At 36.4% G+C, this 27,459-nt stretch overlaps 1 protein-coding gene across 2 annotated transcripts; it reads right to left on the bottom strand.

The window, feature by feature from the left end:
• Positions 1–2,341: 2,341 nt before the first annotated feature.
• On the bottom strand, positions 2,342–27,459 carry LOC149788508 (uncharacterized). Of its 2 annotated transcripts, none has more exons than XM_089974506.1 (11): positions 27,140–27,459; positions 25,654–25,687; positions 24,731–24,892; positions 16,454–16,569; positions 11,078–11,219; positions 7,638–7,810; positions 6,893–6,940; positions 6,037–6,145; positions 4,949–5,371; positions 4,052–4,186; positions 2,342–3,699 (listed from the first exon to the last, which is right to left on the bottom strand). In XM_089974506.1, exons 1-11 carry the CDS (start codon positions 27,230–27,232, stop codon positions 2,432–2,434), a joined length of 2,703 nt encoding a protein of 900 aa, XP_089830632.1. In that variant the 5' UTR covers positions 27,233–27,459; the 3' UTR covers positions 2,342–2,431. The 2 variants fall into 2 exon arrangements, with proteins under 2 accessions (XP_089830632.1, XP_089830631.1); XM_089974505.1 differs by having other exon boundaries at positions 11,078–11,222; positions 27,140–27,458.

Here is a 27,459-nt window from a genome sequence, read left to right on the forward strand (position 1 = left end):
TATAATTCAATACGTACTTAGTGCTGGAGGAATAAAAGTATTGATTCTGGTAATTATAATTCATTACGTAATCAGACTGGTAAATATAATTTAGTACGTACTCAGTGCTGAAGAAAAAGAAGTAGGCAGGCAATCGATTTAAGAAATGACAAAAACTAACTAATCTCATAAAAACCGACAATATGTCAAACACCTTGTAACTCAAAACGTGGCATTTTAACACTAAATAAATGAGACTTCCTGTGTTCTGTGACGTTTTTGCGGAGTGCTTAGGTAATTTTTGTCATCTACTTCAGGATAATTTTGTGCCAAATCGTGATACTGGTGATTATTAGAAATTTATCACTAGTATAAAGCAAGGAAATGATAATGAATGCAAATCTTTGTTATGTACATGGCATTTAGTTTACCTGCTTGTTTTCAGATCTCATTAGAATTGCTTATCCATTTGGACAAGATTAACTCCTGTTAGTTCCGTATTAAAACTACGAGAAACGCCATGTATTTTGGAGGGTCTTTTAATTTCTAGAGTAAATCACACATTCTATGTTTCCATAATTGCTTGGACGAGGCGATTATCTTTTTTTTTGAATTTGCAAGGTCTGAGTAAGGAGACACATTGGATGAACTTTCAGAGTAGTCACACGAATTCATGGTAGTCACACGAATTCAGCGCAGTCACACTCATCATCATTGGAGGCTCAGTCTCGAGAGACCATGCGAACCTTGAAGTGTCGTCTGTCTCTAGGATGTTGCCATCGTCTGTTGTGGCTGTGTAGGCCGATGCACGAGTGACAGTCCCTATTGCAGTTGGTGCAGACATACTTGGAAGTCTGAGTTGCTGCGGTTGCTGCCGCGCTCTTCTTACTCTCACGTTTCTCTGCCGCCAACTGGCCTCTCCTCCTCTCCTCGCATCAGCGACTGCAATGCCCTTGCTTAACATCCAGGTGCCTCGGTCCTCGGCCAGCACTTCCCAGCCGTCGGGTGAAATGTCGCATGCATTCATGTCCCTCTTGCATGCGACATTTCACATGAAACGGAGTGAGGGGCGGCCAACTCTTCTGGTGCCAGTGGCCAGCTGTCCATATAGGATGTCCTTTGGGAGTCTCCCATCCTCCATGTGTCGGACGTGTCCCAGCCATCGAAGGCGGCGTTTGCTCAGCAGGGAGTACATGCTAGGGGTACTTGCACGCTGCAGGATCTCGCTGTGTGGGACGTGGCGTTGGCAGCTGCTTTTCAGGATGCGTTTTAGGCACCGTATATGAAAGGAGTTGAGCCGGCGCTCTTGCCTCATGTATGTGCTCCAGGTCTCACCTCCATATAGAAGGGTGCTGAGAACGCAAACCTGGTAGACTTGGATCTTGGTGTGCTCTGTCAGCGCGTTGTTTTCCCACACCCTCTTCGTTAGTTGTGTCATGATGGTGTTTGGCTTTCCAAGCCTTCTGTCCAGCTCCACATCAAGCGAGAGAGTGTTGCTGATGGTTGACCCCAGGTACGTAAAGTTGTTGACTACTTCCAGGGTGACATCATAAATTTTGATGGAAGGTGCAATGGTGGTATCTTGCACGCTGACGTTTGTCTTTTCCAGGCTGATGGTGAGCCCAAACTGCTTGCAGGCACCAGCGAAACGGTTTCCCAGTCTCTGGAGGGCATCCTCGGTGTGGGTCACAAGAGCCGAGTCATCTACAAAAAGCATCTCCCTTATGAGCACCAACCTCACTAACGCCTTCGAGCGCAGTCGTGCCAGGTTGAACAGTCTCCCATCGGACATGGTGTGTAGATATACGCGAAGGACAGGAGCAGGGAGAAGACGATCACGAAAAGGGTTGGCGCCAGCAGGCAGCCCCACTTCACGCCGCTGTTTATTGGGAAATAGGCTGATGAGGATCCTTCATATCGGCATGGATAGAGAGTATCATGGTGCTGAGGTCTTTCGTGTGGGGGGGGACCGATTTTACTGAGAAGTTCAAACGAATTCAGCGTAGGCACACTGATTTATTGGATAAACATCGGGTCCTTTATACCTGACGCAATAGCATTTCAATTTATATACGTAGCAAAATTATAAATAAACGGGGCCCCAAGTGGCCGAGTGGTCTAAAGCGCTCACCGTTCCGGATCACTGCCATCTCACCTCTGTCTGCGTGTGTTCGAGTCCAAGGCTCGGCTAGCGTGGGTACGTGGGAAAGCCTGCCAGTAGCTTCTCGTGTGTCGGTGGTTCTTCCCTGGGTTTTCCAAGGTTCTTCCTCCACCAGTTATAGTGGCCGCCATGTGTAGCCTATCTTGTGCTGAAAAATGGCGTTAAGCCCTAGAGCAACAACAAAAATATAAATAAACAAAAGAAGATATAAGATTTATTTTCACTTAAAGTGAGCGTCAAAACTGTATGAACGTATATCTTTTGTAAAGCCACATTAAAATAAGAACAAATTTAAACACTATAACCGCCAAGTGAAACAGTATCATCTTCAATTTGTCGCCATTCTTTTTCTTTTAGATCATGAATTTCAGAGCATCCATACAGATTCCCTTGAAAACCTCCACAGAGAATCCCCGTGTGATTTTCGCTGCAGTTACTAATCACACCTTCTAGAAAATAATCATCTGGAGGTATGAAATCGTCTGGTGATGGACTGTTTGCATCTCCAAGAACACAACAATTATCAATGGGTTTCCATTTCCAGTTCTCCTTCACTTCCTCTTCCCCCCAAGATGTTCTAATTGTGTTACCATGGCATAAGCATTCTCTTCTTCTGTTGTAATGCAGATTTATGGATATCATCTGCTCGCTGAATGTTTTGCTATGTTTATCCTCTTCTATATCACTTGGGGTATATAATGGAACGTATGCGTTGAACAGAGAGCTATCTGTTTTGTTAAGATTACAATGCAACCCGTTTGAGTTCTTAGCAGATGAGTCTTCGGGACTAGATATATCTGTTCCTGTCATTCTTGACTCGCGAGTTTGTGAATCGTGTTGGAGATCTTTGACATCCAGGGTTGTGTCACTTAAACATTTGATGCCCTCTTTTGAGATGACTTCCTTTTGACCTACGAAATCACATTCCTCTGTACAAAATCTTTGGGAAAGCCAGTTTGGATTATTTTGTTCAAACGAGCAAGCACTCTGGATGGCATTGCAAAGAAATTGCCAGTTGTCCGTTTTCAATAAAGTTCCAATTTCTAGATGTTCAAAGCTATTTTTTGTGTCTTCAATTTCTTTTATTTCATGAATATAATAGAGTAATTCTTTGAACTGCTTCAATAATAGAAAGTTCTCTGATAAATCTGACACGACGTATTCGTTCGGAGTGTGATCGAATCTAAGATTTGCGATTCTACAAGTCGGATTCTCTGCGAGTTTGGACATCACGAATTTAATGGTAATCAGTAACATATTTGCAAAGAAAGAATCAGATCTGGACCGTAATTTCTTCCTGCATTTTTCTGCGTTGTATATAGTGTAGAGTGATGCAGAGTTTATAATGAGAATACAATCTGCCTTTTCCAACGAATATTTCATGCGAGTGATCAGTCCATCCTTTTGTAGTGCTTCTACATGATAAGGCGCATATACGACGTCACAAAGGCAATGTGATTGTAGGAATGAAGCAAAGAGGTCTACAGCCATTATGTGATCATCGTGATCTTCTGCGAACACCAAGAAGACATTCTTTCTACTAAAAGGACTGGCGTGCTCTGCAAAAGGAATTATGAAAATAAGAACAATCATTAAAATGTTTTCGAAATCTCTCGAGATAAAATCAAGTGTATGGTACAGTAATTAAGTGTTGCATCCATCAAATTTAATGATTGGTATTCTCTTAGTTTTCTACATCATCCTCGTCCTCATTATTATTATTATTATTATTATTATTATTATTATTGTTGTTGTTGTTGTTGTTGTTGTTGTTACAATTATTTGGGCTTCCATCTCTAAAACGAGTACTACATTGTCCTTTTTGGCATTTATTGCAAATTCTGAGTTGAAATAATTTACCATCAAGTTTGCATAAAACAAAGTTAAAAGTTGGAAACTTAAACCAATTACCTTTTAAAGTTTTAATCGATTTTATCTCCAAAAAGAAATTAGGCATTACGACAGAATTTAAATCATCATCCACACCATTTCCTTGATGTATTTTATTTTCATTCTTTGATGGATCAGGTTTTGATTCCTTTCGATCTGAAAATACAGGTTTTGTAAAAGGATATATATATATATATATATATATATATATATATATATATATATATATATATATATATATATATATATATATATATATATTGCTGTTGTTTTTTATTCCCGCACTTATTTTTCATTAGTATCAATTTTTTATGAACACTGCCTCCAATCTCAACCAATTGTACACTCACTACAGAGTTGTAGTTATCTTAAAATTCCTTGTGTATAAAGATGGGTGCTAATTGTAATGGATTATCAAACAAAATGACAAACATTCCTCGTCATCTTTCGTAACTTATTATCTAACTAAAATTAGATGTTGACCCCAATTTTTAATAAAGTCTTTGTGAATGGATAATAATAAATATTAAATTAAGCAAGTAATTTAGGCTTCAGGACCACAGTACATATAACACAGCAAACTTAACTGTCATCAACACCATAGTGGCCAGTATTAAATGTTTTGTACAACGTTATATCAAAGTGTAAAATTGTCACCTATGTTTTGTTCAACTTAATCTGAAACTGGTGAGTAAATAATTAACACGTAGTTAATTGGATATCGTTTTGTGGTAACAATAAGTTAAAAATTTGATGCCTCCATTGTTTTCATTCCATGTGTCCTAGACATGTTATGACAATAACAGACTCACAGAGATTTTAGCATCTATGCAATGGAAAAGCGGAATAAAAAGACGCGGAATATTCTACTGAACAGACGAAGCTCTCAAAATGATTTTGAGATTATGATGTTCTTACCCTGCCTCCGTCTGTGTCGTAAACAATGGACCGTAACCACGAGTACTGCCAGAATTACCCCTGAAGCACAACCAATTATAACGTAGGTGAACGTCATGTCTCCTTGATTACTCTGGACTGCTGACGAAATATCGATTTTAGTACTTATGCCATAATATGACGAAGAAGTCGTTGACTCGGACATGGTTCCATTAGAGACCAGAGTTCTATCTGAACTTATAGTAAGCGTGGTTCTATGAAAACCAACAGATATAGAATTTGTAACTATGCTGGGCGTCGTAGACTTTTGGAAGGTGGTGGAAACATTCCTAGATAATGACTGAGACGTATTTGCCGAGGAGACAGTAGAAACTGGTCCAGACAGGGTGCTAGATATCATTGTTGCAGTGCTGGACAACTGGGATTTGGTTGAAATTTGTTCCACTGAAAAAAGATATACTAATAGCTGAAAACAGAGTTGACAGTCATAGATGAAGCCAAAAGCACAGATACAGCGGCAAGAATACATCCCATTTCATCATGCATTTGAAAAATTCTAATAGTTTTAAAAATATACATAATTCTCACATTAAGTTTGCCAATGACATCTTACGGATGAAAGGTTACATTAGACAAAAAAGTAGAATGCAATTATATCTGTTTATCTTCCTTTCTCTTAAAATCATTTTTCTTATTACTGTAAAAGGTACCAAATTCTTAAACAAATGCAGATGATCAAAGCGATAGTGTCACGAAATCAGTTCGCGCCATCTTCGTTCAGTAAATGTGATTTATCCCTGCGTTGTTCAAAGTCTCTGGCTATAAACGTATGCAATAACTTTGCGTGGAATAAATCTGCAGTGGTGGAAAATTAAGGATCTAAAGACTTATAATAGACAAAAATCAGAAGCCCTGAAATATGTTACTAAAATGTGTATTTCTGTGTGGACAGATTCAAACTTTCTCCATAATATATGTAACAAGTTTAACCTACTTTCCGTAAATATGGTTGATTACTGATTTAAATATAAAACAAGGGCAGGCGATATCATGGTTTAATTTCTTATGAAAGGGATAGTCTGGAGCTGATGGGTAGCTAACCACGTTACCTTTGTGTATATAAAATGGTGTTGTCTCCGAAGTCGTGCAGTGCTGATAGGGATAATTTGTACAGCATTTGCACTGGCCAGAATTCGTAAAGACATCGTAAGGCTTGATCTAACGATAAGTTAAATAATAATAATAATAATAATAATAATAATAATAATAATAACAATATCACTAAAAAGCATTACTATGTTGTTAAACAGAACTGTGCGAACATTGAAATCCCAATAAAACACTGGTTCTTTCTTTTTAGGCACTAGCTACAATGCATAAAGATAAATGTCGTACGTTATCTACAACCGTTATACGGAAAACGTGTAAAAGCAGAGTACCAATAATAAAATGATAAAAATGTGAATTAGTTTTACATCATGTTGCAATAAAGATCTATAACTGATCATTCTTTAGACACTAAAGAAGAAAATAATTGTCAGAAATCTTGCATTTTTGCATGCCTGATATTAAAGTTCACAAGAATTCCGCGGCATTCTGCAATTCGCTTGTTTGATATATATAAAAAAGATGAATGAGTCACTTATGTCAATAACTACACATGCCAGTCTCGAAGATTCGACTTATGTCAATAACTACACATGCCAGTCTCGAAGATTCGGATGGAACGTTTAACTCAGAAACTTGACCCAGACGACCTGTCAGAAAGTGATATGTACGTAAATGTGTGTATGTTTTGCTTGTTCGTTTTCCTTTGTTGTTATTAAATTAAATTATTTCCAAATATGGGAAAAATACACAAAATGTTTTTTGTTTTGTTTTGGTCTGTGTTGGAGCTCTTGTTGGTGAGGGTGGTGATGGCTTCACAGAGAAAGTCGAGATTGCTTAAATTGTTAGTAAACCTACCGTTATTGTGTACAGTCCCGGTTTCACGTCGAGGAATGTGTGGTTTACCTGGTAAATAAACAGGTGAACTAAAGATGTGAATAAATATACAAAAATAGTCTGTTTTATATGAACGACCTCTACCTCTACCATTACTAAGACTACCAGACTAACGGCAACACTACCAATGATAATAATAATAATAATAATAATAATAATAATAATAATAATATGCTTTTACTGACATTTTCAGTAATTGATATAATGTGTATAAGTAGACTCCTTTACAAATATTACTGCTACGACTACTACTACTACTACTACTACTAATAATAATAATAATAATAATAATAATAATAAAAATAATAACTTTATTTCAGACTTCGGTTCATAGACTAAATTATTCCCCAAATATAGAAAGAAAGAAAAAAAAAAACTATTTTTTGTACTTCACAGCTTATTGCACACATACTAAAATCTTCATGCTCTTGAAACGGTAAAGTCTACATAACAGTGTCAGAAAGGAATGTGTTGTATTTTTTTATACAAAGAATAAAACCATATTCTGAACAAATCGAAAGACCGAGCTTCTTATTTTACATGTATTCATATAATGACGCTATAAATGGAGTATATTTCTATGTGCTGAATGTCGACATTATATTTGTAATATGACATAGAAATAAATAACGCGGAAATACGTAACTCTTGATAAATCTAATATAAATTTGTATCTGAGATAAAAAGAAAGGAAAAGAAAACATACCCCGGATATAGTCGCATTTTGTATTTCGCCGACCTTATCCTGTGGGAAGAGTTTAACTTCAAATTCTGAGAAACCAAACGAGGCAGGAGGTTCTGCGAATTCAACCCAAACTTCTTTCTTTTGGGAGTCATTGGTAAATTTCACATATGTCATCCAATTCGAAGCATCTGTGCCTTTATAAATAAATAAATAAATAAATAAATAAATAAATAAATAATATGAAACCTCCTCAAAATTAAAATATCCAAATGTCTTTTCTAAATTATCCAATTCCAACTTCAGTTTTTTTTCAACAGTCTACAGCAAATGTTTAATCTTACCCACCACCCAAAAAATACACGTTTCACTCAACTGTTCACAATCAATATCAAGTTTTACATTTTTCCAGACAACAACTGTAAGTATTTGCAGGACTGAGTATATTTCGACTTGTGTCATGTGATATTATCCATATAAAAAGTCCACATGTGATTAAAACATCTCGTCACAGGACTCAGTTTTAAATCTTACCTTCCCATGAAAGTAATCCTAAATTTACGTTATTGTTATGTTACGAATCAGCCAATACTTTTTTAAATACTTTGATTGATTAATAAATTTATTTGGATCAAGGTAAAATGTTTTACGTGCCTTTTGGTGATTTTAAAAAGATATTTGTTAGTTTTTACAGGAGTGATTCTTCGTTGAAGGCATTTTAGGCAGATTTTAAATCGCAAAAATTTAAAATGTTTTCGTTCTATGCAGAGTGTAGTGAAATCATGTGCTTCACGTCTGGGTATTAGTATGGCATTTTAACGTATAAAATAGGTTTCATACAAGGTGAAGTTTTATCACCGATACTATTTTCTTTATTCATTTAAAATCTACATATCATTACAATCGACTGGAGATACCTATATTGAGTTAGACGAGTTTTCATCTTGGTTTGTTTTATTTTTTACTGTGTGTTGACTATTTAGTTTTATTTCCAGAAACACTGACCTTTACAAAAAAGATTGGGTAATTTGCATGACTATTGAAATAATCGGAATCCGAATATTAACCGTGACAAAACTAAAGTTCTGGCCTTTAGAAAAGGTGGTCCACTGTGATATGGCATAATCAGAAAGAATACATTTGTGAACTGGATTTTCACTGATTACTACAAAACAAAAGAAATTGAGGTAACCACCAGCCTCCTATATCCCTTAACCAAATCTTTACTTATATGTATGTATGTATGTATGTATGTATGTATGTATGTATGTATGTATGTAAATTGCTCCGAGTTAATTCCATGTTATGAGCAAAGGATTACATATGCTTTTTTCTATCAGACTGGAATAATAAATCACACTATTCTGAGAAACTGTTTCTATATAAACATATAAAAACTGACTTAGATTTTGAAGATTATTTCCATAAACACGTCAAAACTGACTTCGACTTCGAAGTAAATTTTATAAATACCCTGGTGTATATTTGTATGTATTTGTCTTCGTGTACTCTTATGGTTCAACATGCACATGTCCTATCAACAATTTAAATGGGCGGTGCTCATTAGTATACCCAATCATCATATCTATACTAAGTCTGTGTATCGCTGCAGATCAAAGTAAAATTGCAGTGCCAGTGCATACAATATAGGTCAGCTTGGTGATTTGACTGTACGGTCTCGTTGCTAAGGGAAATGTCATGCAAATGTCTATAGGTTAGCTTGGTGATTTGACTGTACAGTCTCGTTGTTATGGGAAATATGCAAATGTCAATATAGGTCAGCTTGGTCATTTGACTGTAGTGTCTTGTTGCTAAGGGAAAAATCATGCAAATGTCTATATAGGTCAGATTGGTGATTTGACTGTATGATCCAATTGTTAAGGGAAATGTCATGAAAATGTTAATATAGGTCAGCTTGGTGATTCTACTGTACGGTCTAGTTGCTATGGGAACTGTCATGCAAATTTCAATATGGGTCAGCTTGGTAATTTCATCGATGTCATTGCTATGGGAAACGTCATGCAAATGTCAGTATAGGTCAGCATTGTGATTAGGTTGTACGGTGTCGTTGCCATGGGAAATGTCATGCAAATAGCAATATGGGTCGGCTTGGTGATTTAACTGTACAGTCTCCTTGCTGTGTCAAATGTCATGCAAATGCTAATATAGGTCAGCTTAGTGATTTGACTGTACGGTCTCGCTGCTGTGGGAAATGTCATGCAAATGTTGATATAGGTCAGCTTGGTGATTTGTCTGTACGGTCTCGTTGTTATGGGAATTCCCATGCAAATGTCAATATAGGTCAGCTTGGTGATTTGACTGTACTGTGTCATTGCTATGGGAAATGTCATGCAAATGTCGATATAGGTATGGTCTTGTTGCTATGGAAAATACCATGCAAATGTCAATGTAGGTCAGCTCGCTGATTTGACTTACGGTCTAGTTGCTATGGGAAATGTCATGCAAATATCACTATGGGTCAGCTTGGTGATTTTACTGTTCGGTGTAATTACTATGGGAAATATCATGCAAATGTCAATAGAGGTCAGCTTGGTGATTTGAATTACGGTCTCGTTCAGCTTGGTGATTTGAATTACGGTCTCGTTGCTATGGGTAATGTCATGCAAATGTCAATATAGGTCAACTTGGTGATTCGACTGTATGGTCTCGTTGGTATGTGAAATGACATGCAAATGTTAATCTAGGAAAACTTGGTGATTTGACTGTACGGTCTTGATGCTAAGGGAAAGAGTCATGCAAATGTATATATATGTCAGCTTGGTGATACGGTGTCGTTGCTGTGGGAAATGTCATGAAAAAGTCAATATAGGTCAGCTTGGTGATTTGACTGTACGGTCTCGTTGCTAAGGGAAATGTCATGCAAATGTCAATATAGGTCAGCTTAGTGATTTGACTGTACGGTCTCGCTGCTGTGGGAAATGTCATGCAAATGTTGATATAGGTCAGCTTGGTGATTTGTCTGTACGGTCTCGTTGTTATGGGAATTCCCATGCAAATGTCAATATAGGTCAGCTTGGTGATTTGACTGTACTGTGTCATTGCTATGGGAAATGTCATGCAAATGTCGATATAGGTCAGCTACTGTTTTCAAACAGATCTTAATATTATAGGCGCAGGTTCAAGGTCGTTTTGTCTGTCGAGCTAATTAGAAATATAGGTGTGATTGGTCGAAATATATCGATACTTTGTGAACTAAGATTTGATTTTATATCTATGGAACAAGTATCTCTCCAGATCTAATGGTTGCCTTTAATCGAACGTTGAAATTTTTGTTTTGTCTTCTGTCAGAATAGCAAGCGATAATAACAGCAAACACAAAACCTTGATAGCCGTAGTAGTTATCGTTGCTGTTGTACAAATCGAGAGAAAAAAGGAGGGGATGATGATGATGATGATGATGATGATGATGATGATTATTTACATCACACAAATGCATCACCCACCTGCCGTAGAGTTCAATACAAATACATTCATTGTCAATGTTTGACTTGGCTCAGACAACACAGCTGGCTTGGGTAATGTTGAAATTTCAAAGAAGTATGTAGAATTCTTTCTAGCTGGCTGAACAGCAAGATTGAAAAGCGTCTGCTAAAATAGAAACATATCAATCAGTTTAGTCTTCAGTCTTTCATTGTTATTACCCCATGCCAACCATGGGAATAAGTGGAGTTTCTGCCCTAGAATGACATGGAATATTATATGAACTTCCTTTGACAACATAATTTATCATTAAATTGGATAACTTAAAAATGTACATGTGCGTGTGACATTTTTCTTTTAGCTGGTTTTACTTTACATATTGTTTTATAATATTGTTTGTTCGATTGTAGTCATTATTTATTGTATTTATTGAATAATGGAGTCAGTGTTAGTAAGGTATTTCTCAAACAGTAATTAAATTAGCCAATTTCTAGGAGCAGACGTAATAGTGTACAGTATTCGCGGGTTTTTAGGGCTGCCTGGATAGTTTCGTAAAATGACATTCCTTAATATCTTAAGGAAGGAATTCTTGGGATAGTCTAATGTATAACTGTTTAGTAATTTGATATAGAATTATTCTTTGTATTATTTGTTAGGGTCGTATTTCGCGATGCATGGTCTAAAGTACCAATTATCGGCTTGGAAATTCTTACTATTGGGTCATACGTACACCATCCATCGTGTAGATGAGCTTATCTTAAATTATATCATAGTAATAGTAAAACACCCTTTTGATTATCCAGTGAGCCGTGTAAACTCGCGAACGCTTTTACGGTTATCACATTGTTCTTGCAATTTATTGTGTTTTGCCGTTATCCAGGTTTTCAGTGCGACCAGTTTTAATATTTTATTGTGATTTGCCATTATCCAGTTTGCTTTTTTGTGTCGTGTTTTAAAACTTAATTATGTTTTGCCATTATCCAGTTTGTTTATTGGGATGCGATTTAATATTTTATTGTGTTTTGCCATTATCCAGTTTTTTAGTGTGACGTGTTTTAATACTTTATTGTGTTTTGTCATTATCCAGTTTTTCAGTGAGATCCATTTTTAAACTTAATTGTGTTTTGCAATTATCCAGTTTTTCGATGTGACCTGTTTTAATACTTTATTGTTTTTTTACCACTATCCAGTTTTTCAGTGTGACCCGTTTTTACACTTAACTGTGTTTTGCCACTATCCAGTTTTTCAGTGTGACCCGTTTTTAAACTTAACTGTGTTTTGCCATTATCCAGTTTTTCAGTGTGACCCGTTTTAATACTCTCAATTATAGCTTTATCTGTCTTAAATGTACTGTGTTACCCAATATATCGCGTGATTCACATGTTCACTATCCAAATAACAGAGTCTGATGAACCGACTAATTGGTATTCCACCTCCCCACCTGCGACAAAATGTCCAAGGTATATAGGTTTAATTCAATCTTAGCTGAAAGACCAACAATTCATCATATATATCATATATGGTACACACACACACACACACGTCCTACAATATATACCAGTAATTATTTGTTTGTGCTTGGTATAAAACTTATGCTTTAAAGTCAATGGAGATGCATACCCCACAATGCAAATTCTTTCTTCTTTTTTCACAATATAGACATAAATATCTCCAACAGTAAGACTTTCTTCTGTGGCTTGGCGTCCTGTTTAACCGGCAACCAATTTAGAATGGTCATGCATTTCGATCCCAATTTAGCCGTTCTAATCAAACGTCATTACATTGGTCACTTGATTAGTGATTCCAACAGTGTCCGGTTTAGGGAATATTAATTGCATAGGGATGATATGACATTTAGTTTGTTTTTTAATAAAAGAATGGACTCGAAAAAAAAAAATTCATCACTGAGACAGATCAATGAGATAAATCTGCATTTTGTTTATGTACATAGTATTGTAATTATAATATTATATTATCCATTTTAAGGACACTTTGTTTATGTAACAGTACTATAATTAGAATTCATATTCTATTTTGTTTATGCAATAGTACTATAATTAGATTACATAATTCATTTTGCTTATGTAATAGTACTATAATTCGAATACATATTCCATTTTGTTTATGCAATAGTACTATAATTAGATTACATAATCCATTTTGCTTATGCAATAGTACTATAATTAGAATACATATTCCATTTTGTTTATGTAATAGTACTATAATTAGAATATATAGTCCATTTCGTTTATGTAACAGTACTATAATTAGAATACATATTCCATTTTGCTTATGTAATAGTAATATAATTAGAATACATGGTCCATTTTGCTTATGTAATAGTACTATAATTAGAATACATGGTCCATTTTGTTTATGTAATAGTACTATAATTAGAATACATATTCCATTTTGTTTATACAATAGTACTATAATTAGAATACATAATCCATTTTGCTTATGTAATAATACTTTAATTAGAATATATAATCTATTTTGCTTATGTAATAGTACTATAATTAGAATACATGGTTCATTTTGTTTATGTAATAGTGCTATAATTAGAATACATATTCCATTTTGTTTATGCAATACTACTATAATTAGAATACATAATCCATTTTGTTTATGTAATAGTACTATAATTAGAATACATGGTCCATTTTGTTTATGTAGTAGTGCTATAATTAGAATACATATTCCATTTTGTTTAAGTACATAGTAATGTAATTATAAAATGATATGGTCCATTTTGTTTATGTAATACTACTATAATCAGAATATATAGTCCATTTTGTTTATGTAATAGTGCTATAATTATAATACATATTCCATTTTGTTTAAGTACATATTAATGTAATTACAATATGATATGGTCCATTTTGTTTATGTAATAGTGCTATAATTAGAATACATGGTCCATTTTGTTTAAATACATAGTAATGTAATTACAATATGATATGGTCCATTTTGTTTATGTAATAGTGCACATGGTCCATTTTGTTTAAATACATAGTAATGTAATTACAATATGATATGATCCATTTTGTTTAGGTACATACTACTATTATTATAATAACTTACCTATATGTATACTGCTGTCGGGCATTTCTGCGCACCTAAGGTTTTCGTTTCCAATATTGAAGCAAAACGCATACGGAATTCGAGCGATTGACAAAAATAAAATACAGCAGTGCTTACCATTTGAAAAGATGCAATGGTCACCAGAATATTCTGTTCAAAATAATATTAATTTTGGACACAGAGAATGCCACCCCCACCCCCTTTTTCCTGACTCGCGATATGTCGGCCTGTACTGCGCATAGCTTTGAAAAGATGTCATGTTTATCCATTTGGGCTACAGAAATGAAATATATTACTTTGGACTGCTTCTGTCAGCAGTTCAGGTCAGTAATTAGGTCAGGTTTATAGCTAGTTTTACAAAATTCAACGTATAAATGCCAATAAATGGCAAGAGGTATTAAGCAAACTAAACCGATCTTGTAAAAAAGGTTAGTAAAGTTCAACATTTTATGAAAAATAAGCTATTACGTGGAAGAGAAACAACAATGAATAGGATGTAATGTGATTACAACGTCTTGTTGGTGGGGAAAAATTACTACAGAATTTATAAATAGACTATACGCCGAGGAATTTGTTGATAATTTATGTTCTAGCGGCAAGTAGACAAGTTGGGTAGCAGACGATTTTGTACGTGTGGGACAACTTCTTGCAAAATTGGAAACTTGGATTAAAATACAATTTTGTTTTAAGGTACACATTTCCATCTTTTATATAATGTATTTATTTGTATTATTTTAAAAGATGCATAGTAAATCGAATTTTCTGGGTTATAGGTTCAATAAGGTCATGGAGTGGGTCTTCACGTTGCCTTTTAGAAATCACATTTTTATGTGCATTTCGAGTCTAAATGTGGGATATTTCTGTACACTTTATGAATATCACTTTTCTTAATTAATATGCGATTGTTCTTTCTGGATACAAAATTGATTTTTGACCCAAAATAGCATGTGATCCAATGTTTACAGAAATGACGTATCGTTGCGCAGAATTACCCGACGCGCAGAATTGGCCGATATGGCAGTATCTGTTTCAATTATAGGGAGGAAAGGTTCTCAGTAATTATATAAAACTCTTTCTACAACTTTGTATAAAGTCAGCATGTTTATTTTGTACATCCCTGTTTATGTGTAAATGTACAGATTTGACCAGTTTTGCGTGTTATTTCAGATTTATCTATCTTGAACTAAAGTAAAACATGCCCAATGTATAGTGCCTTGCTTTACATTATTATGTATATTTAATTTAATTGTTTGTTAAAATGTTTTATTTCATTACATACTATTGCATGTAACATTGTATGCTGGACTTGACCTTGTCCAAAAGTGAGTTCATGTCTGCTTGATCTGATTGACTTTTTGTTTAAAATTTCATTTTATGTAAACAAATAATGCATAGCTAAATTATTCTCTGTATATGGGCTTAATATCAGGATCTTTATTAATAGAAGAAGTAAATGTGTTTATTTGGGTCAGGGTTTTGGACTTTCCTAAGTGAATTTTACATGTTATGGTTTTGATTTTATAAACATCAGGATCATTCTAGAATGTTATTTTACATTAGGTAATGTTTTGTTTTTTTATATTATAGAAAATGCTAATTGTGAACTACATAATCTTGCAATTGTGAGGACTTGGTCATCCATGCTTTAACATCTAGCACTTTCAAGTTGTATTATGTCCAGTTGGAATAAATTTAATTTCTTCAGGTTATTGAATTCAACTGATCATTTTCTCTGGAAATACATACGTATTTAGTGGACAGAGACATTGACTGAAATTTATAGTATCTTAAAACCTGGAATTATATCGCTGTGACTCAACAAAAGGCTGTTGACACATCAACACTTTAATAGCTACCACAGATACGTCATTGACTTCAGTTTTGGGATTTTTGTCTGGACTTTCACTGAATTTTTTTCAGGACTTTACATTACTAGAACTTGTGTATGTAATTCTTGGATTATTTTGTTATTTAATTCGCTATACCGTAATATTTGTTTTCTCCTCTTCATTTTGGGAAAACAGCAAAATAAATTATTTGTTAAATTTTACAAAGCTTGTTGTCTTTCACTCATTTCTGTTACTTATTTTAAGAGCATAGACTTGTAACAATATACTATCGTCATGGTAACAGTGGTTAGATATTACTCTTAGATTACTATATCTTCAGTCTGCTCCTGTTGGATTAGGATTTCTCCAGTCTAGCACGAATAATAATAATAATAATAATAATAATAATATAAACACTCCCCAAAATAGCCCGCCCCCTCCGCTAAATTGAATTGATGGACATGCACCATGATTGTTAATACCCACCTTAATAATTGATGCTGTAAAGTTGATGTCCGACATATCTAAAATCCAACAGGAAATGTTGAGATTGTCAGACCGATGGTACATTATCTCAAATCCTCTGAATGACGACAGGTTTCCTTTCACAGTACCACAAAGAAATGAAAAATATGGGAAATTATTTTGACTAGAATTTTCATAAAATACAAATGTTCTCGTAAGTTTTTGTAAGTTGATGACAATTTATTATGAACATATTAGATGTGTGGATATGTGTGTGTGTGTGCGTGTGTGCAGGTGTAGGTAGGTAAGCATACAGGCATATATTAAACAGAAGAAAGGTAAGTTTGTGTGTGATCTGGATTTTTAACGTAACTTTAACAATTTTTCAGTCACATCGCTACGATGTGCAGTGTGGCAGTTTATGGTGATGTCTAGCGCTGGGGCATCATACCACAGACACGTAGCATGATGTCCCACCCAGTCACATTATCCTGACACCAGGCCGACCAGTCCTAACATTAACCTCTTAATCCTAAGCGCCTAGCGAGGCAGCTGTTAGTACCATTTTTGTAAGTCTTTGATATGACTCGGCCAGGGATCGAACCCACGCATCAGAAGCGGACGCTCTAACCCCTAGGCCACCAGAGCGGTCTTGAGAAAAAAGGTGAGTAAAACAACTAGATAAGTAGATAGAAAGGTAGGTGAAACAGCTAGGTGGGTGTTTAGGAAGATAAGTATAACAGCTAGATGCGAAGGTAGGAATGTAGATTAAATAGCTAGGTGGGTATATTAGGAAATTGCTGATTAAAGCATACAATTAAATACTAGTAATATTAATGATAATGACAATAGACAGATCAATGACAAATGTATGATTCACAAAATGTATTTCCTTCGAAAGTAAATACAAAGCAAGATAACAAAATATGGTATTGATCAGGGGTTCACATGACACCCTCACTTTCTGTGGCGTGATTGTGTTTCCGTGAACCTTTATTGTTGCACGGCATATGTATTTATTTTCAATTTTGTTGGCATTAGTGAATAGGTATATTAAAATTGATGTTAAAACAGAGCGTTTTTGTAATGTTAAATAACCCTTGGAAAGTAGGTCACCCATTGTACGTGTAAGATACCTTCACCCGAGGATGCATCCGTTCTACACGTTTAATTGAATTGCGAGTTACAGTCCAGAAAGGGTTTAGGTCTTTTAAACGAACAAACCGCAATATAAGGCGGTTTTACGTATAACGCGGGTTATTTTAATGAATGCCATGAATATCGTTGTTGTAATAAAGAGACCCTCTTTCTTAATTATTTCATAAATAATTATCTGGACGACCAATCATATGCACAGAAATAGTATCAAGATGGGCTTTTCAAAACAGGCATAATGATATACTTAACGCCTTCTATACCCCATAGCTTATTACTTTTACTATGCTCGTCACATGATTGGATGATTTACTCAGATGTACATGAACACGTTGTGAATCTTAACTAGCGTGCGCACAAGTGAAGTTACTACAGTGATACCGCATTCAGGCCAAAGCACTGGAAAACATGCTGCTAGATTGATCAATATACACTGGCAAAATGTTGCTCAATTTTCACTGTCTGTTATTGGAAACCTGTTTTTGGTCGCTAACGCCCCAGCTCCGTATCTGTTCGTGGAAACGTAATGGTTTTACATTTCCACAAGTACCATTCCATACTCACCTATTCAAACTATTTTTATCTTCAATAGCCATGGAGAAGAGTTTACTAATCGTACTGAGACAACATTGTGCAGCGGCTAGATGTTAGTTACGTATTCGTGAATGCAATCCTATCGAAATTCTCATACCAGCACCACCCTAGACAGCGTTGCTATTGATATGGCTCAGACAACAATTTTGATTGGTATACCTATAATGGCTGCCGTGGTCCTGATTCCAAAAACAAGACCAATGGTTCTTGCTGCGGAGTCCACAATAGCATCAACGACCAATGTGCAGAAACGTTTGTATTTAACGAATAGTTATCTTAGTGATTTCGTTCCGCAGCTGTTATTCCACTTCAGGTATTTTTCAGGTCGGTACGTTTGTTGTTGCTGTTGTTGTTGTGGGGTTTAACGCCATTTTTCAGCACACGATATACTATGTATGGCGGCCAGTATAAATGGTGGAGGAAGAAGCCGGGAAAACCCCGGGAAGAACCACCGACCCATCGGTACATTTGAGGGTCGGTCATAGTTTTTCTATTAATAGTGTGATCGTGAAGTGTAATTGCTCGACAGGCTGGCATTCTTCAACTCGCACGCGCATTTATAACCAATTACTATCTCTTACTGGTACAATTGTCATACAATCAAAGAAAATATCTTACTTTAGAATATTTAAATTTTCGGCAACTGTGCATTCTTTGGGCTTGCATTTAGTTCATAGAAAACCATACTAAAGACGCGACTGAATAATATCTGAAATGATCATTCTCGTCTTCGCACAAAAATTGTTCCACGGACAAGTGCAACCTTGTTGAATAACAATCGAAGCTTTTCTCTTCTTGGGTGAGTCAATGTTGGTACACTTTAATCAACTGGGAATGTAGCCGGGGTTCGATTTGTCTGTAAACTCTACTTTTTCGTATTCAAAAGAATCCTTCAATGTTTTCACTCCTGGTTATGAGTATTTTCACGTGCTAATGCAACGATTCCATGCTGACTTCTAGTTGGTATTTGTGAATTAGAGCGGTTCCTACTGTTTATTTATATTTTACCTTTACCAAAATTATATTTCAGCGTATACGATGGTTTTGAACATCATTTTCTTTTCACGCAGATATGCACCAACAAGTGGAACAAAATCACTATCGATATTAGCATCATTGATCAACCAGTTTAACATCCCGTCAGTAAATACCGCAACTACCTCACAGCGGTCAGAATGCATCACTACTATGTCATGATGACTCTAATCATAAACACACAAGCGCCTAAACGGGCCGGAGCAAAGTCGAGTCCCTTAAACGCAATTTCATCTCTGGTGACTAATGAAACTGGAACTGCCAATGTAAAATATTCTGCAACAACAGTGACTGGTCTGGCAATACGTGCGATTGATGACATCAAAACAAAAAATATTCAACCAGACCAGCATTTAATTCAGTCAAGACAAATATGTATCATTCGCATACGTGCACCTTCAGGGTGTGAGGTTTAGGCTTAACAAAACCATTTTCAAGAGGATGGAAAACAGGTGAACCATTGGAGTTGAAGGGCCAAGTGAGAATTCTTATTATTGAGGACCGTGTGATGTCGTCCTCGTTCGGTGCAGATTTCATTGAGATGACAGAGCTGAGTGATGGATCATTTTCATACGTTGTAGTGTCGTCTGCAAGTCTTTATCAAGATTCTCCCTCGAATCTCCTTATTGATGCCATGTCGTAGGTGCCCACGAAAATTTCAACTTCTTGCCTGGTTGATCCATCAACCATCGAGAACATGATTGAGTTTTTCGCGGGAAAACCTCTACTAAGCTAACTGTAATACACGCGTAACGCTGCTAGTGAAATCTCGAGTATATGGGATTGTTATATAGACCATCATATCAAATTCTAGCTTCAGTGATGAGATTGTAATCATCAAGATAAATATCGCGCTTGCATTTACAGCAATACGCTGTATCGTGTAAAACATGAAGTGTTTTCGAGGTAAATTGCTTCAGAACTCATTATCAGTGTCATAATATACATCAATGTCTTCACCCAGTTTGCTCATCAACAAGCGTCCCAGGGTCCATGCTATCTTTGGTGCACAATCGTTGATAAATCGATGCGGCATCATTGATGACATTTGTTGAGTTGTTGCCCACGCAAACTGATCCCACTAATGTTTTTTTAATTTTTTATTCATGAGTTCGTTGGTCTATTTTGGGGGGTCCACAGACATGCATTTGATCTGTACAGTAAACGATTTCGTTGTCTTCGAGTCCTTAGTCGTCCTACGTTTGCTTGCATGAACATCAATACCTTTTGCAAGTTAAAGTGGTTTCTGGGGGATATCCTCCACCAGTGGGGGGGGAATATGCTTCTTCTTCGGGAGTCACATCCTTTTCTAACGCGTCTCCCAAAAACTAGTCCTATGTACTTTTATGACTCTATTTTAAAAGTATTGGCAAAATATTCCCTACATTATTCCCTCTTAGGCTTTGATCGACTTAAACAAGCTGCTAAAATTCAGTGCACATGCCATTTTCATTTCTCGTTCCAATAAGTCGTGTCCAATCCTGAAATAACCATTTGACCCTATGCTTACCGGGGTAATGTTCCCTCGTATCTGAAGGTAGCTGAAACTTCAAAACAATATAATTTCTTTCATTATTCGGAAAACTCTAAGGCGTTGTCAAAGATCAAGTGCCGTGCTGGTTGATTACGTTTTCAATTGGCTAGCTTAGCTGTGATACGCACTCTGGTGGTTGCTACTGTGGTACACGCAAAAGTATCTCCTCTTCAACATTCACTTCTAAGCTTTCCAATTGTTTTTGTTTTTGTGCAAATTGTGCTAGTGCATTTCTAATTGGACAACATTGTTGTTGTGTTCCCATCATTGCGTTAGTGAAACTCTGTGTCTGTGGTCTTAGCTACAATTACCTTGGATGGTTTGATTAACGGTGCAAATGTCTGTTCTAGCCCCCTCTGAAGTCTTCCCGTGAGTATTAATGCGACTGTAACATATCTTTGACACGTTTGCGTACATTCATATCTTCGCGAAGAAGTTCCAGTTGATCGCGCACGGCTTCGCGACGTCGGTCATCATCCTCTGCTATATTATCGATAGCGGATTTCATCACTGTATATATTTATTATGGTTGTTAAATTGCCGTGTCCAGACAGGAAACGATATTTCACGCGGGAGGTTCTAGTCAGCGAGAGAGAGAGAGAGAGAGAGAGAGAGAGAGAGAGAGAGAGAGAGAGAGAGCACTATACGGGTCTGGTGACGTATGCAATCATAATCCGAATTCATTCCACGAATGGTCGGTAGCAAACCAGGTCCAATCATCTCGGCAGTGCCATGAAATATCATCATGTTTCAACAGTTGTCTCGGATCTATTAAGGCATGCGTGTGGATCCTTGTGGTACATATGTCACATCTGTTTTTGTGTCGATCTCCAGAAATTATTCTTGCGGGGTTATCACATAGTCGTACACGATACATTTATTCTCACTCGGAATAAAGTCGTCAATGGTAGAAGTTTCATCGACTATAGAAAAGAAATCAGGGGTGGACAGTTTGCTTCTTGGCGAAGATTGAAGTGCTTCCGTAAAATCCGGGTAGTACATCATAACACGGCTGACTGTGTAATCATATACAGCTGATCCCATGTTAACCACCTCGTGACTAGATTCAACAGAAGATGGGTGTTCTCGGATCGGATGATTAATGCATGAACTGAGATTGGAAACATGCCACCATGCTTTGGTGGTCTGGTTGTTCTCTGCGCAGATAAGTCAATGACAGTAAGATATTTTTCTTGCTTTCATGATGTCACGTTGAATGTCGCTTGCTGTATAACTCAACCAGATCTTCATTCATAATGTATTCGATGTTGTATGAAAATTCGTACTGTAAAGCCAACTCGAGTTCAAACATGTAATGATCGAGCCATGATCGCCGGAACTTGTGTTCGGTGTGGAGCACAAAAGTTTACGTTTATTATAAAATAGTCGTCGGTGATGTTCCTTCTCGGTTAACAAAGCTACCTATCACACCAAGGAGCTAAAACCATGGTGTAAAGCATTTCTGACTAACTCATGGACTGAGATACAATTAATGTGTGCCTGGAACATAGCTGGATATACGACTTGATTGTAACGACCAACCAGTCTGAAGAATCTGCATGTTACCGACGTGATCTCGCGTTCCAAACATCAAATGACATCCAAGCGCGTGCTGATGTTTATCTCATCCATAACTTACATGATATTTATTCTACATTAGGAGAGACAATAACTAGAGCTATAATCAAAGGAGGCACGAAGGTTAGGATTGACTTAGGATGACACTAAATGGTGGACAAAGTTCATTCAGTGGAGGTAAAACATAATGATATAATAAACAAACAAAGACACAAACATCAATAAGAAAAGCGTACCCTCCGAGGGGACCTTGCCTCTAAGGTACCTCAGTTAGTCCATGGAGTTATTGGAAAGATGAAGCAGCCGTTGAAAAGTTAGCAAGCACGGGAAAAGTCATGATGGGACTGTTGCAGGATGGTTGACCAAACAATCTCCAAGACAAATGTATATACATACACCAAGAAATAGTTCCAATAGATGGCTTGATGAGAATATAACGAAATTCATCAGGCCGATCTTTTGTTTCTCCCACATAAGCGTGCACAAGGAGGCCAAATACAAATGCACGTTAACTATCGTAGAAGTTGCTGAGCCGTTGACGTCCAAAGATTCAGCAGGTGCTATAGATGTACTTAAATGCATCTATACACATTTACCACTAAAATGGAAACGTTTGATGCAAATGGACCCAGGCAAAGAACTGTTGATGCGTTGCTGACAAAAACGTAAAGTACTGTTTTGTTTTGGACATGTTAACATACATCGTCATCAAGCCACCGAGGAATGAGGAACTATTAGGCCGTACACTTTCGAAACGATTAATTGGACATCAGTATACGCAGGAATTGTTCATGATACTTAGGCCTCGAATTCGGAATGTGAACATTCTAGAGTGATCTCGCGAGTGTGTATCACGGCTTCGATCAGTCATAGCAGGGCTGATTAATGAAGTTACACGCGCGATTTTGTTAAAACCTGCTGCGGCAATTCAGTAGAAGAATGGTACCCTTGCGCATCAAATAGTTTTACAACAACATGTATTAGACTCACTTGGAAACAATTTGCTTTAGTATCTGAAAGGGGGAGTTAGAAGACGATAAGTGATGTGCTATTGACCCGGTTTAGTATGTAGATGTATTTGCAATCTCAGACCGGATTGATTCTTTAAAACAGCAACATGGTACCATTTGGTGCCCGATTGCGAACGAGCAGCATGACCACAAGGATGATATTTTTATAAGAAGAATTACGTTTCGTTTCAGCGGATATGGAACTAACATCCAATAATATTTTAACCCGCTAGCGTATCAATCGTAATTTCAGTAACAATCGCGTGGTGCGCGTATGCGTAAGTACCGGTTCTGTCGGGGAATATCAATCGCTTGGTGTCAGGAGGCGTAAATCTCAACATGGTGCAATAATAGGCACACATGCGACGTTTTTGACCGGATCAAATTTGCCGTGTGTGCGAATTCGCGTCGCTCACACAAACATTGCACATAAAATCAGAGTTGAGATCCTTCACAGCAACAACCCAGTGGACTACTTTCGCCTGTTCTGATATTCTTACCGCTTTGCTGTCTGACCACAGTTTAGGACGCAGTCCCACAAACTCTTCTGAGTGACTTTCCCACATATTCATCCTTGAACTTACCAACTTTTCATTGGTATTTCTAAACAGTGAATGACCTTTAAGATCTTGTCGCAGTAAAACTCGTACATGAGCAGCTTCAACAAGCTGAACGTTTTAAATTCAAAATGTTTCGCCTTGTTCTGGCATGAATATTCTCTGCGGCTTTTCACTAATTCTACCGCAGTAAAGGCCAAGCTCATCGTGTACATGTTTGGTGATGAATAGATGTAAAACCTGGCTTTTGTGGACAGCGGCCAGGTGTCAATGTATACATACTTTACGCATCAATCTGAAAGTTTTGCCATTCATATAATATACACCGCGATAATAATCTAATATAATTTATTTTCATATAATCTTTACGATCAATATTATATCCACAATATTCTGACACAATCGCTACAAAGTAGACTTTGTAGAAATATGGCCACAATCAATATAAAATATACTCACACAAACAAAACATTCTCCGTAAAAGTATATTTACCTTGATATATATCTTTTGTCGCTGGGAAAACAATATCTACATAAAATAATTTATGCAATATCAATAATCACAGTGGTAGACAAGTACATTGACATGGCCCCTGATAAATTCGTTGTGTGCACACTGTAAGATACTCACCAAGGGTTCGTGTGCACTTGTGTAAACCATACACTTGCACGGTACAAGAAAGGTCAAATGAGTATAATCACGGGGCATAAACGGCGTTGACCTATTAACAGTAAGCACATCCCAAAATACCCATTATAACACTAGTAAAATAAAGCGTATGCTGGGGCAGGGAGAAACACACACACACACACACGACTCCACATAATTCCTTACCAATTACAGGAGCGCTGAAAGTAAGGTTGATTGCAAGTCGGAATGTAGATGTGTTCAGATACACGTCAGCATCAAACGCGCCCGGGGCTCCCGGTCTGGTGATGTCACTTCTATTTGGATATAGAAGTGGGAAATTGGAAGCCAGAGATAGGAGCGAGCAGCCTGAAAATGTTGTGGACAACAGTTATATTTGAGTGTATTTGTCTTGAAAACGATCAAGTTTTATATCTCCTTTCATGTGTGCGTGCGTGCTTTCGCGCATGCGCGCGTGTGTGTGTAAAGAGAGAAATAGCAGGCCTATACGTGATGCTATCACTGTCTTTTGGAATATGTACATAATATTACATTAAATGAAAAAAATGTAGAATGCTAACTAAATGACATTATTACTTTCATATCAAAAAATTATCCCGAACATTAAATGGCTAAACTGGTCACACGCGCTCAAAAGTAATACAAGTCTTGGTGTCCTGGAAATGATTTCATCTAATACAATGTATGGTACTCTTCTATCTAATACAAGGTATGGTACTCATCTGTCTAATACAAGGTATGGTACTCTCGTGAGGATATTTTAGATCACAGGATGAAAGTAATAAAACAATTACGGTCAATCTCTATGGTTACAACTCAGTCAAGAAATATATTGACTGAAAACAAACTGCCGTAATTGTTTCATATGCAACGTGTCGAAATGTCAATTACATGTTGTTATGCAAACGGGTCACGTCGTCACCTATTTGTTGAATACTCTCTCTCTCTCTCTTTCTCTCTCTCTCTCTCTCTCTCTCTCTCTCTCTCTCTCTGTGGACATATTGAAGTTATAGTTGTCTTTGGACAACATTAAAAAAAGACAGAGAAAGGGTATGAAAATAAGAGACAGGACTCTGGTACAGAGAGAGTCAGAAAGACAATTTGATCACCTGCATCCAGATGGTACGTCTTGAATGTAAATCTCTGAAATAGAAAGAAGGAAAAAATAAAGAAAAGAAAACGATTTGATATTGACCAAGTTATTTGTCTGAAATGGGTGTTTTTTGTTTCATTGGATGGAATAATGAAAGCATGTTAATTAAAATGAAGAAAACATGTTATGGTGATAATGAAATACATTGAAGAAGAGCATGCGATTTTATAGCAATTGCTACAAGGTAAAGGATAATGTATACTGAATATTCCCAAAGTAAATATTTGTTGTTGCCGTTGTGGTTATTTATTTTTATTTTTGGCGGGTCGGGGAGAGGATAACGTATATAGTAACAACACGATTTTGTCAATGTGGCAAATGATAGGTTTTATCTCAACTGGTATAAAAGTGCATCAACTACTCTAACGAACTAGATTCGACAATACTTGATATCACGACTCTGATTTAGTTTCAAGAACAACGAAAACAAAGCAGCCACAGCAATAACAAGGAAATAATAATAATAATAATAATAATAATAATAATAATAATAATAATAATAAAGTAGTAGTAGTAGTGGTAGATTAGGATTTGCATGTACAGTCCACATTCCAAAACTGATGTATAAACATCGTGGCCTAGTGGACTTGATTTGAAGGTTTAGCAAACGTGTCACAGAATAAATTTTCTTTTTTCCCATGATGATACATCTCAAGTGTGAACAGAATCCGTTACGTGATTAAAGAAATGTAGATATAGTAGGAAGTTTTAGTCACAACCTGAATCCAAATCTTCCAATGGGAGCAATGTCGGCCTAGACTGTCAAGTCACAAACATAACCAGGATCTATAACAGGGACTAATTTCCCATTTTCTACGAAAACAAAAACCAAATAGCACAACTTTCTTGTTGAACAAATTAATACGCAGTGTACGCTCTGTCGCAAGATGGAAAAGCATACACTACAGCTGTAAATAGTGACCATTTTTCACCGCCCTCGGGTTCATGATTGTTATTATTTCATAATAACTTTATATTCGTCACACAAGCTCCGAATCGTTCTGATGTGAATGTAACACACACACACACACACACACACACATCGTCCAAACTGACAATAAACAATGTATAACTAGCCTTGATCTCATTCGTTCTGTCTCACGGGCAAATTCAGAACAGACTAGACAAGCAATAAACACAAGAGAGTGTTGAAATTTAAAAAGGTTACATGGCAGTGCCTAATGAAAGTATTGTTTTGAAACTAATCGATGCCGCTCCTTGATTATATATATATATATATATATATATATATATATATATATATATATATATATATATATATATACACACATATATGTGTGTGTGTGTGTGTGTGTGTGTGTGTGTGTGAGAGAGAGAGAGAGAGAGAATCCGTATTTAAGTCTTCCTTGCTATAGATCTGTTTTACTTTGATTTATACTTTGAGGATTAAATGACTGTCAAAACCACGTACAAGTCCTTACCGTATCTGAGCTACCTCCATCTCTTGTTGATGCTGCTATCATCACAGAAATCGCCACCCCTGTGGCTACCATCCACAATTGTATGGTATTCATGTATAATCCTGACTTGTAGCACTTACATCATCCATCTCTGTAAAGACTGCTGTTTGTCTACAGCAGTGTAACATTAGCTACTGGACTTCAACAAGGAAGTAGTCTACATATAACTTATCTCCACCCATTTGAAAACTTCTGGGTGTGCGTAATGTACGTAGTATGATACATCACGGAGTAATGAAATATGATCGTTTCAAGTGTAAAATCGATATTAACACGGTAAC

The sequence above is a fragment of the Sinohyriopsis cumingii genome, chromosome 11, assembly GCF_028554795.1.
Source record: "Sinohyriopsis cumingii isolate HCF-2022 chromosome 11, ASM2855479v2, whole genome shotgun sequence".
Taxonomy (NCBI): domain Eukaryota; kingdom Metazoa; phylum Mollusca; class Bivalvia; order Unionida; family Unionidae; genus Sinohyriopsis; species Sinohyriopsis cumingii.

Bases quoted from the DNA above. Each gene is read 5' to 3' on its own strand.
- LOC149788508 (XM_089974505.1), bottom strand. From the start codon at position 27,232: ATGAATACCATACAATTGTGGATGGTAGCCACAGGGGTGGCGATTTCT. The intron at 5,372-6,036 runs GTAACGTGGTTA...ATCTTTTTTCAG, and splicing joins ACCATTTTATATACACAAAG to TGGAACAAATTTCAACCAAA. The intron at 4,187-4,948 runs GTAAGAACATCA...CTGTATTTTCAG, and splicing joins ACGACACAGACGGAGGCAGG to ATCGAAAGGAATCAAAACCT.